At 46.3% G+C, this 12,908-nt stretch overlaps 1 protein-coding gene across 1 annotated transcript in view; it reads right to left on the bottom strand.

Annotated features, from left to right (window-relative positions):
- Positions 1-6,678: 6,678 nt before the first annotated feature.
- The window catches only part of LOC144755283 (uncharacterized), a 66,480-nt gene continuing 60,250 nt past the window's right edge, over positions 6,679-12,908 (bottom strand). Inside the window, exon 3 of the mRNA XM_078644060.1 lies at positions 6,679-8,135. Within this exon, the coding sequence (XP_078500186.1) occupies positions 7,540-8,135 (596 nt within the window). The 3' untranslated portion in view covers positions 6,679-7,539. The remainder of the gene's footprint in view (positions 8,136-12,908) is intronic.

Genomic DNA, 12,908 nt, shown 5'->3' with positions numbered 1-12,908 from the left:
GGTCAAAAAGTTACAGGGGCCTAAACGCGAACTACCCCAAATAGCCAAAAAAAGGTTTAGCAGGGGGGTGGGGGGGGGGGGGGAGGCCTAGCAGCAAAGGGGTAAAAATGAAGGACAACAAATAACATCTGAAAGCATTAAAGGCCTCATCACGATGTCGGTCTGCAAGCCTGCAGCTGCTCATAGGAGGCTAACCGACTGACAAGGTGTACAGTCTGACCGCCGAATTTCAATGTTGGTGAGAGTGTAAACCGGCCGCTCAATCAAGGAGCCCGTCGGCAGTCAGAAAAAGTCCATAATCCCTTAAAGACGGCATATTTGCCGTCGGGATTATGATGCTGGTTTCCCACAGCCTTTCCATGTTGGCCTACCCGACATGGAAAGATTGTCAGAAAGCGACTATAGCTACGCTACCTACAGTTGTGGCACTGGGGGGCACTTATGGTGCCCCCATGAAAAGATCTCCACTGTGTGGCAGGCACATTGAGGTGCCTGCCACACGGTGCAGTGATCTACACAAACTCCTATTTCTCAATGGGAGCTTGTGCAGTAGGAGGTTTCCGCACGCCAAACAAGTTCCCATAGAGAAATGGGAGTTTGCAACCACACCATGTGATAAGGTGTGTGCAACGGCCGGATCTCACACAGAAACGGTGTCTGTCGGAGACAACTCTGACCGATATCATAATAGGGGCTTCCATGTCAGAAATATGTGGACACTCCCGCTACTCAAAATTTGTTTGTGGCAAACAAAAATCACAGAAACTTTCTTTTTTTTTATTTTTTACATTTGAAGTGTATTGTGAAAACAAACAAAAAACGCAAACCTTTGACTAAAATTTGTGTTTTCGTTAAAACTTTTTGCTAAAACGTGTTTCAACATCTAAAAAAAGATTTTAATAAAAATGAATCTGCTTCTCAATCGCCTTGAAGCCGAGTGTTTTGGTAAAAGGACTTTGTTTTTCTTAAGTCACATCATCTATTTTTCCATAATTCTTGGAAATATAAAGGACTCACGACAAATAGTTTTAGTGTTTGAAATAAAGAAATCTCTTAAACGCATTCATTCAGAAATATGTCTAAAAGATGCGTGGAGATGGTGCATTTTATTATAACACACTAAACTGTGGCATAGTCCGGATTTCTGATATTTTTTGCAAACATTTTTCTTCATACACCAATACTGAAATGTAACCAGGATCTCGCACAATAATGACTTTTTGTAAGAGTTTCATTTTAAAATGTACTTTGAAACAATTAAATATTGTGTGACAATTTACAAACTTTACAGAAATCATAGTGGGGAATCAAGCTCTGTTTTGGCGTAAATCATTCACGTTTATTTAAAAAAAATAATTGCAATGCCAGATCACCTGTCACTGAAAGGAGGGTAAATGATAACATACATAAAATATACATTTTGCATGCAGATATCTACATTTACTTTTCGAGCAAACTTAATATATGAAAAGTCTATTTAAACACCTACGGTTACCATGGACTATTTTATTATTGAGCTTACCCTGTACTTAAATATCAGTGGTATTTGTTTTCCGTCCATTCATCTAGAGCATATGTTGACAAACATTTGTCACTGTGATGTTGTTTCCTCTGAGCTTATGAAACACACAGGCCTAACTTAAATACGGTAGAAAAAAGAAAATCCTTTCATTTTTGGAAAAGAGTATAAATACAAAATGTCCCCTACCTCAGGCAAAGTCTGCTGAAAGAAATTCTACCCATGCATTCTACTGTGTATTTACTTCTTCTTTTAAAGTTCTGATAATCAGTTCTACGTAGTAAGGCATGTGGTTGTTGTTTTAACTGACACAGTGAGGCTAGGATTAGTAGTAGTTGATGTCTGTAGCGTCTCAGTTATCAATCCAGACATTGCAGCATATTACAGAAATGCTTCCACTCCTATATTTTATATATTTGTAAGTGTGAAACAGCATCGTCCTATAATTTACCAAAATATATTTTCACACTGCAGGGGGATTCTAATATCAAAATGCACTTGTATTAAGAAAATGTCACATATTCCTCCTTGTATTAACTTATTACTAGAGAGTAGTAATGTCATACCACCACCTACTCTACAGCCATTATGGTTAAGGGCTCTTACTTTTGTTCCTTATGTTGCAGGAAGAGTGAGCTTTGTTAAGTGCCTTGAAGAAGATCAGGTAAATCAATCAGGCAATGAATATGCCCCTTTCCAGTCTGCAACCTGTCCCTATAATCCAGGGGTACTCATAGTACGGCCCGCGGGCCGCCAGCGGCCCGGCAAGCCTTCCTTGGCGGCCTGGGGACCTTGCAGACATGTACCAGTTTAAATAGGAAATGTTTTCCAGAGTGTCAGTAAACATCGCTGGTTGATGCAGCTTGGCCTCGGAGAGGCTCTGCTCTAGGGGGGCCGGGAGATACCAGCCAAAGAGTGGAGCTGCAGGGGCCTCAGAAGAGGTGAAACAGAACAAAGCCTCATTAACAATTTAATGGTCTTTTAAAGACCTGTGAAGCGGCTGTGTGCGCACCAGGCTACTGTGTGCGCACCAGGCTAGCTGTCTCATCCCGGGCTGCCACACAGGGAGAAGGGGAGGGGGGAATTGTTGGACAATTACAGTGACCAGGACAAATCCCGTGACTGATTGAACCGAGCCAAGCATGAACTTGGAGATCACTCTGCGCAGCTCTTGCTCCCCGAGTAGCATTTATTTTATCGACACTGAAGGGATGAAAGTCTGAATCAGCCCAGCCTTATTTGGAATCTCTGCCCTCCGGATTACACCTGATCTCTGCTGCAGCGCTCCAGCCAGCTCTCATGCACCCTCTACATTCGGGTGTCATTAATAATGTGCTGCAGATTTTGGGAAGGCTGGGGAAGGTGGTTCGATGTGTGCAGCAAATAGCTCTTGCTTTTCGTGATATTTCTAATAGAATTATTACACCTTGCCTAGACAGAGATAGGGAGACGGTGATGGAGAGAGAGGGAGAGAGTCAGGAGAGGGCGAGGGAGGAAGAGTCAGGAGAGGGCGAGGGAGGGAGAGTCAGGGGAGGACAAGGGAGTGAGAGAGTCAGGGGAGGGCGAGAGTCAGGGGAGGGAGAGAGTCAGGGGAGGGAGAGAGTCAGGGGAGGGAGAGACAGAGGGAGGGAGAGTCAGGGGAGGTTGAGGGAGGGAGAGAGTCGAGGAGGGCGAGGGAGGGAGAGACAGAAGGAGGGAGCGTGAGGGGAGAGAGAGGGAGGGATCGTAAGGGGAGGGTGAGGGAGCGAGAGAGTCAGGGGAGGGGGGAAGGAGGGAGAGAGAGGGAGGGAGAGAGTCAGGGGAGGGAGAGAGTCAGGGGAGGGTGAGGGAGGGAGGGAGAGGGAGAGTCAGGGGAGGGCGAGGGAGGGAGAGAGAGGGAGAGTCAGGGGAGTGCGAGGGAGGGAGAGAGAGGGAGGGAGAGAGGGAGAGTCAGGGAAGGGAGGGAGAGTCAGGGGAGGGGGAGGGAGGCGGAGGCAGAAGGAGGCAGGGAGACAGAGGGAGACGGCGGGAGGGAGACAAAGGGAGGGAGGGAGACGGAAGGTGAGAAGGAGGGAGAGAGAGAGGAAGACAGAGAGAGAGGGAGACAGAGAGAGAAAGAGGGAGGGAGGCAGAGAGGGAGGGAGAGAGAGAGAGGGAGGGAGATAGAGGGAGGGAGAGAGAGGGAGAAAGAGGGAGGGAGAGAGAGGGAGGGAGAGAAAGAGAGAGGGAGGGAGAGAAAGAGGGAGGGAGGGAGAGAAAGAGGGAGGGAGGGAGATGGAGAGAGGGAGGGAGAGAGAGAAAGAGAGAGGGAGGGAGACGGAGAGAGGGAGGGAGATGGAGAGAGACGGAGAGAGGGAGGGAGACAGAGAGGGAGGGAGAGATAGAGGGAGGGAGATAGAGGGAGGGAGCGAGAGAGAGGGAGAAAGAGGGAGGGAGAGAGAGGGAGGGAGACAGAGAGAGGGAGGGAGAGAAAGAGAGAGGGAGGGAGAGAAAGAGGGAGGGAGGGAGATGGAGAGAGGGAGGGAGAGAAAGAGAGAGGGAGGGAGACGGAGAGAGGGAGGGAGACGGAGAGAGGGAGGGAGATGGAGAGAGACGGAGAGAGGGAGGGAGACAGAGAGGGAGGGAGACAGAGAGGGAGGGAGACAGAGAGGGAGGGAGACGGAGAGAGGGAGGGAGACGGAGAGAGGCAGGGAGACGGAGAGAGGCAGGGAGACGGAGAGAGGCAGGGAGACGGAGAGAGGGAGGGAGACGGAGAGAGGGAGGGAGACAGAGAGGGAGGGAGACAGAGGGAGGGAGACAGAGAGGGAGGGAGACAAAGAGGGGGGGAGACAGAGAGGGAGGGAGACGGAGAGAGGGAGGGAGACAGAGAGAGGGAGGAAGACAGAGAGGGAGAGAGCGAGGGAGAGAGAGGGAGAGAGACAGAGAAAGGGATACGGAGGGAGGGAGGGAGAGGGAGGGAGACAGAGAGAGGGAGGGAGAGAAAGAGAGAGGGAGGGAGAGAAAGAGAGAGGGAGGAGACAGAGGGAGGGAGACAGAGGGAGGGAGACAGAGAGGGAGGGAGAGAAAGAGAGGGAGGGAGAGAAAGAGAGTGGGAGGGAGACAGAGAGAGGGGGAGGGAGAGAGAGGGAGGAAGGGAGACGAGGGAGGGAGGAAGGGAGACGAGGGAGGGAGGGAGGGAGACGATAGAGGGAGGGAGGGAGGGAGACAAGAGAGGGAGGGAGACGAGGGAGGGAGGGAGAGAAAGAGAGGGAGGGAGGGAGACAGAGAGATATGTGTGTATGCTGGGTCTGGTGGCTCAGTGGACGAAGACATCCGCTGCAGGGGCCTGTGTTCAACCTCATGGTCTCAGTTTTTTTTGTCTCTAGCCCCGCCCCCCTCTCTCACTGACCACGCCCCCACCGGTGCGGCCCTCGGCCACAAACTACACTGTAAATTTGGCCCCTGAGAGAAAGTTTGTGAGTACCCATGCTCTAATGTAATCTCTTGTCTTTTTTCAAGATCTACTGTCTCTCCTTTAAAGCCCTTAAAGGGGAAGGCCCCCGTTACTTGCAAAGCAAGCTGTATAAGCAGACGTCCGAATGTAATTTAAGTTCGAACTCATTAGCCCTCCTGAAGGTCCCACGCATCTGCTTGAGCCGCACAGGTGGTAGAGCTTTTTCATACATCGCCTCCAAATATTGGAACTCGCTACCTGAGGCTCTGCGTAAGTCAACATCTCTTCTGACCTTCAACAACTAAAAACCTTCCTTGACGTGTTACTTGAGAAATTACTTTCCTGACCCGCCCTATGTTATCCCCCAGGTTAAGCGCCGAGATGCCCCCGGGTGATTCACTCGCTATACAAACAAACGACTAACATAACATAATATCACTCCATCATCCTTTCTGCCACTTCTCCCACATGCCAGAAGATACACATTCAGGCGGGTCCACACTGCTGTGATCAGCTTCCAGGATGCAGCCAGTCCCATGGGAAGTGGCAAGCACCTCTCCATTTTCAGGCCCAATGAAGATTTGTCCTTGCTTCTTGCCAGCCTTGCAGCTGTACAAGTACCTAAGCACCCAATTACTCACAAGGGAAATGGGGAAGGCCTTCAGAGTAAAGAAGTTTAAAGTAGGATGCACTCCTATGAATTATTTCACTTCATTTATGAGAAGCGCATCAATAGCTTCATTAACCTTTCAGTGACTTCTAGTACTGCTTTTGGTAACAGAAAAACAAAACTGCAGGTCACAGAATGCAAAAGAATACCATGACTGAATAAGCTACTTACACCTGACATGGTCATACTTGTAAGCTTTTTGACAGGGTGAAACATCCACATTCTTATTACATGAAATAATGTACACCTACTGCACATCAAATCGTTGTTTCAAGTCATGTAGGTGTTCTGGTGCCATCATAAAGGCATTCACCTTGTGTCCCTAGATGGTCATGAAAATCCTTAACTCCTTGCTCACTTGCAGTAGCCTTATAATGCACCTCTGGGGCTGTATTGTATCATCAATATCTGAAGCAATAAGAAACCAGAAGCTCCTGTTCATAAAGAAAAGAGAGCGGACTGTAGCTCAGATATAGCTGGCGCAATGCAAAGAGCAGAAAGAAATTGCCTTTCACACGTAAAATATTTTTGTGCTGAGAGCTGACCCTCGTGCAGTGCCCAAAACTCTTTTGGCAAAACCCTGTGAATCTATGCAAGGAGGGCATGCCAGGGACATATAGGATTTGGAGCAAAGTAAAATGTACTAAATTAGCATATTTTAGTTTTGCTCCAACTCCTAATGCCTAGTGAAACAAGACAATAGCAAGGGTTCACAAGGTATATAGAATGATATATGTTTAACATGTTTTACACTAAAGTACACCACTTACACGTCTGACTCGTGAGCGGTGGCCGACATGTAGAAATTTGTCCTGGAGTATAAACCCCTAATACAAATCCTAGGATAGGCACAGCTGGCTTACCTTTATTTACTCCATAGGACAAGGCTGAGCGTCATGTAGAACAGCCATATTTTGTGCGAGCACTGACGAAGACGTAATAGCAGGCAACTTTTGCTAAATCTAAAATTGGGCTATTTTATACTCTTCCTGCAATATACCACTGCAACTTTACACACTTGTGCACTGTGCGAAGGGCAGTAAAACCCAGTCTTTGTATATCAGAACGCCTCCTGAATTTTGCTCACTTTTCTTTAATCTGAGAAAAGATCACACCTACCTCTACTCAATGTCCTGCAAAGCCTGGAGCTTAAACTGGCCTCATACTAAAATGGATATTCAGTAATCAATTTTACAAATAAGCCCATAATTGATGTCCAAAGTCAAGGAGCAAATAAAACGGATGAGTTATGGATGGTTGTATGACACAATATCAACTGCAGAATTCATCCTGCTACACAAGAACAGAGTAGCAAAAATACTGACAAAAAAAAACATTGTGACAGTAAGTATATTTGGATAAGCATCGATTTACTAATCTTAACTCCACATCTACGTACCTCGATAATATGTACATATGTCATCAAGGTGCACAGATGTGGAGTAAAGTAAACCTATACTTACCTATATATTCTTACCTTGTACATATTTTGGTTGTTGACAATTTCCCCAAGATTTTTTTTTGTACAGTATTTAAAATTTTAAATTATGGTACAATCCCCCCGAAATATATAAAAATGTAGATGCTCTATTATTAGCATTTTACTTTCAGATAAATAATATGCTTAAATGTGTTCATAGGTGTCCTCTTCTCAGCTTCTATTTAGTAAACGTTGACCTTTCTTTTGAGTGAAATAATGCCTACATGAGTACCACAAGGGATTATCTCCATTAGGGTTAATGTTTTTAAATGTATTTCCAGTTTTTACATAGTGTTTTGATTTGTCAGTCGGTTGATATTAGTGTAAAAATGTATTACTATTCTTGTAATATAATCTGCGAACAATCATTTCAGAGTCTGAAGGGTGTCAATCCTGTGCCTAAGAGTAACCTTGTAAACCAAGTATTCTATAAAGATAAAGCATCCCCGATGAGTTGTTTAAAATGTTACTGTGTGAGTTTTCTGATGCCTATTGAAATTTTTTTTCCAGCTAAACGTTTTCTTGCATTCAGTACATTGATAAGGTCTCTCTCCTGTGTGGATTCTTATGTGTTCGTTAAGATGGTACTTGCGACTAAATCTTTTTTCGCACGCTGAGCAATGATAAGGTCTTTCTCCTGAATGTGTCCTCTGGTGCCGAGAAAGATGCTGGTTTGTTTTGAAAAATATCCCACATTCAGGGCAGGCATGTCCTCTAACATTAATATGTGCATTTTGTTGACTTGAAGGAAGATGCACATTTGACAGATTACTTTCAAAATCATTGTGAGTGTTGGATCCCTCCATGTCAGTGATTCCACGGCAGAGTTCAAAAAATTCTGGGTCGATCAAACCACTTTCACATTGAGTAGCTATCTCTGTTCCCAGTTTCTGATTACTTTCAGGCCACAGATCAGTTCTAGAGTTTCCTCCATTTTCAATTCCCCTGATATCATTTAATTTGTCTTTGTCATGGAAAGCTTTGAATACGGTTGTGTTCTCCATACATACTCCACTGTAGCCAATGTTTTTTTTTCTGTTTCTGCTTTCATCACCTATTGGATTTCAAAAATAAGAGAAATGTTACCAAAAGTATACATTTAAAATTGGGAAGCACACACTAATTCAGGGCAGATTTGATTGCTCACAGATGCTTAAAAAAAATAAGTAAAAGTTGTTTGCAAAAAACAGTTTATATAAAAATCAGTATGTATAGCACACGAAGGGAATACTCCAGAAAGCAAGTAAAACAAAATGCATTTGTGTGAAAACTCTATCTACTCAAATATTATTGCACTAATTCCATATTTTGAGGAACTACCAGTTGGTAATACTGCTGAGGTAAATACAGATATCGTGAGTAAGAATCTGGGTTATTCATTGAATGGGGTGGAAGCCCCCTTCCCCCCAACAGGAAACAACCACAATTGTTGTCAGGGTGAACCACAAAAGTCACTAAATTAACCTGTGCTTAGCCCTCTGGTAGCTTGGCACGAAGCAGTCAGGCTTAACTTGAATGGCATTTGCAAAATATTTATGCTTCACACGAACAATTATAAAATAAAAACATACCACTAGTAAAATCTCAAACAATTTAGACAAATAGAGTAAATTCGAATAAATAAAATGGAACTGTAACAACACAAATCCAGCAAATAGAACCAGAGACACTGAATACCAATGTTTTAAGAGAAAATAGCTCATAAAAAAGCACAAAGTATCACTCATGGTCATTTGGTCATGCTAGAAAATCCACATGTTAAGGCCAATCGCCATGGCGTGCGGACAAGATACAGGGGTGAGGTTAGTCCTGCTAAAAAAGTTACCTTGTCAAAGTCTGGCGCAAAGAGTTCAGTTCGCGGTGGAGGATGCCACGAGGAGCAACAAGAGTGTTGTGGAAGGTTGTCAATGTGGCATGGCGAGCAGGCTGAGCGCTGTGGATGGTCTCGCTGTAGTGGGGAGATCCAGTCAGTCAACACAAACAGTTTCTACTGCAGCTGCGAATCAGCAGTCACTGTTTACAGTCATTGCTGTAGGACAAAGCGCAGATTCTGCCTGCCGGTCGCTACTGGTGGTTGTTGTTGCGTGAAGGGTCGGGTTCACTGAAGTTTCATGATGATGTTCGTCTCGGCTCAAAACGTCAGGATCGCTTCTTTCTTCTCAGGAGGAGTTCAACTGATGGCAGCCAAGGCTTCTGGACCTGGGAAGACACTTCTTGGGAATCAGGAACTCACTCCAGCCAATACCACCAGGACTCAGGCAGGTCCAGTTACAGGTCCAGTTTACTAGGTCAGCCGGGCAGTTGTAGGGAGGCCTCTGGAGATTGTTGTGGCACTGTTGCTCAAATAGGACGTCAGCCAACTAACCATGGGAGTACCTCAGTTTGGGATGAAGAAAGCAGGTCCTGTTTTCCTTCTCAGAGAGCAGGATATTCCTCTAATAGCAGCAGGGCAGTCTTTTTTCTATAAGGTCCAAGAGTGTACTGATGAATGGCTCAGGAAGTCCAATATTTACACCTGGTGCTACCCTTTGTGCGTGAAGGGCACCATACCCTACCCCATGTAGTATTTTATGTCATCCTGAACATGTTATCTGCAAATTTCCCTCTGAAAATTAGTGAAATGGTAGCTCTTTAGAGTACAGAAGTAACTGTCATAAAGATACCCATCATGGCCCCCCCACTAGAAAAGCCATATCTTGAGGAGTATCAAGTTTCTTACAGGAGTGGATAGTAAACTGTAGTTTATTCCAGTGCAAATGGGCCAAATATGAAAAGGAGTTGACTCTATCCTGACTCAAGAAATTCAATAAGAGGTCATCCGGCCCAAATCGGAGGATCTGAGAGCCCTAAGAGGCTAGTAAAAACTGACCCGGCTGTGAAGGAAGTTTGAGCCATTAGTTTAGAGTGCTCTGTGTAGGTGACAGAGTAATTTAAAGATAAGAAGCTTTCAAATAGGCAGCCAGGGAGACATTTCAAGAGAGGCCCAGAAGCTATCCTTAGTGTAAGATGACAGATCAAACTGGTTTGCCTGTTCTGAATGATTTAAAAATGCAACAGAAACAAAGGCCATCATAGGGAAGGGTCTTGGTGGGCAGGCAATTTACATCTCACAGTTAGGCCTGATAAATAAACGCAACAGGTATGTACAAATCAAGAAGTATGATACAGAATTATGCATGTGTTCATGTTGTTTCTGAGGTTCTTTGGTTACACTATTAATTGGAAAAAATCTCAAATATATGTTGTACTTAGCGGGGCAGTACCAGTATTGCGGGTCAATTGTGAAGCCCAGGTAGTTACAGGTGGATTTCGTTTCTTGGGGATTTTCATTACTGCAGAGCAGCAGGCTTTTACGTGCAAATTCTGGAGCCGCTTTGACTAGACTTAGGCTGGATGTTCAACATTGGAGGGCTTTGTCTCTGTCACTATTAAGAAGGGCTGCCCTTTTCAAAATGATGGCTCTGCCTCGATTTTTTATGCACTCCACAATACGCCATATCCTGTCCAAATGTCCTAACTCCAGGCGACTGACGGGCAAATACGCACCCTTCTCTGGGATGGAGGTCTCCCTCGAACATCCCTGCAGAAATTCACGCGAAGTTGGTTTGATGGAGGGATAGCGCTTCCCGAAATAAAACAGTGCTCCTAGGCAGCACAAATGACAGCTGTTAGCCATCGGGCCATCTCCCAGAGGGGGAGCTGCTGTATAGGATGGACGAACAAGTTACTTACCTTCGGTAACGCTTTTTCTGGTAGATACTATATCTGCCTGTGGATTCCTCACCTTGTGAATATCCCCCTTGCGCCAGCAACGTTCGGAAATTTTCTTCGTAGTACGCCGACGTGGGCGACGTCACAGGAGCACGGCATCGCGCGCGACTCCGTCTGACGTCACCGACCCTACATCAGGCCCACGCCGGCGTGATGACGTCAGTTCCGCCCTTTTTTCCGTGCCTTCGAGGCACACGGACGGACCAACGACAGCAAATATGCAAATATACAATGTACACAGTACAAATAGAACTAAATCAATAGTATAAACATATATACAGAAAGACCAGGTATAGCAGAGTGGACAACGGGGAGGCGGGTGGGTCAGTGAGGAATCCACAGGCAGATATAGTATCTACCAGAAAAAGCGTTACCGAAGGTAAGTAACTTGTTCTTCTGATAGATACATCTGCCGTGTGGATTCCTCACCTTGTGAATAGATTCCCACAGCAGTCCCCACTCCCGGAGGAGGGTGCCCACTCTGCTACACCAGGAAGTCTTGGAGGACAGAGCGCGCGAAGTGGCCATCCCTCCTCACCTCGGTATCCAAGCAGTAATGCTTCGCGAAAGTGTGGAGGGAGGCCCAAGTCGCGGCCTTGCAAATATCCTCAACAGGTACACCCCTAGACAAAGCAGATGTTGCAGACTTTGCTCTAGTAGAATGTGCTCTAATACCCTCAGGAGGGTCCTTACCAGCAAGAGAGTAGCAGATCTTGATGCACAGGATTATCCACCTGGAAAGTGTGCGCTTGTGCACCGCTCTGCCCTTCTTGCAGCCAGCAAAACCAACAAACAGCTGGTCATCCATCCGGAAGTCTTTAGTCCTGTCCAGATAGAACGACACCGCCCTCTTAGGGTCCAGACGGTGCAGTCTCTCTTCCTCCTTAGACGGGTGAGGGGGAGGATAGAAGGTAGGAAGGGTAATGGACTGCCCAAGATGGAAAGGAGTCACCACTTTAGGCAGAAAAGCAGCCCTGGTCCTGAGAACCATCCTTTCAGCATGAATGGTCAGGAATGGGGGTTTGGAACTTAGAGCTTGAAGCTCACTTACCCTCCTTGCCGAGGTGATTGCAACGAGGAAGATCGTTTTAAAAGATAGAAGCCTCAATGGACACTTGTGCAAGGGCTCGAAGGGAGAACCCATTAAGAAGGTCAGCACAAGATTCAAATCCCAATGAGGAACAACAAAAGGAGTAGGAGGGAACATATTTATGAGACCCTTCAAGAATCTCAAAACCACCGGAGACTTAAAGAGAGATGGCTGATCCGGCAAACATAGAAATGCCGATAAGGCAGAAAGATACCCCTTGACCGTGGCCACAGCCAAACCTTGCTGCGCCAGATAAAGGGCAAATTGTAAAATATTAGACAAATGAGCCTTCAAAGGGTCAACATCTCTCTCCCTGCACCAAGAAACAAATTTAGACCACCTATAGGAGTAAATGGACTTAGTGGTGTCACGCCTGGCAGAAAGAATGACATCCACTACCTCGTGAGGGAGAGAAAAAGAACTCAAGTTGCCCCGTTCAATCTCCAGGCATGAAGGTGTAATGTCTGGAGGTGGGGGTGTAAAACCTGCCCCTCCATCTGAGAGAGGAGGTCTGCCCTGTGAGGGAGACGGAGCGGCGGGTGAGAGGAGAGGCGGAGAAGGTCTGAGTACCACACCCTTCTTGGCCAATCCGGGGCGACCAATATGACTTGGGCCCGGTCTTGACGAATCTTCCTCAGAACCCGAGGAATCAAAGGTATGGGAGGAAACGCGTAAAGGAGTTGATCTCCCCAACTCAGCTGAAACGCGTCCCCCAATGCTCCTTGCATCGGATACTGGAGACTGCAGAACGAAAGGCAGTGAGCATTCTCGCGAGTGGCGAATAGATCCACCCGAGGAGTCCCCCACATCCGAAAGATGTCGTGAACAACCTCTGGGTGAAGCCTCCACTCGTGGTCGGCAGAGAACTGCCGACTGAGACTGTCTGCACGAACGTTCAGAACTCCGGCCAGGTGATTTGCCACCAGACAAATCTGATGGTCCTGAACCCAGGACCAGAGACGCAGA

The sequence above is a fragment of the Lissotriton helveticus genome, chromosome 5_1 (genome assembly GCF_964261635.1).
Source record: "Lissotriton helveticus chromosome 5_1, aLisHel1.1, whole genome shotgun sequence".
Classification (NCBI taxonomy): domain Eukaryota; kingdom Metazoa; phylum Chordata; class Amphibia; order Caudata; family Salamandridae; genus Lissotriton; species Lissotriton helveticus.
This window is presented reverse-complemented; position numbering and strand designations above follow the sequence as displayed.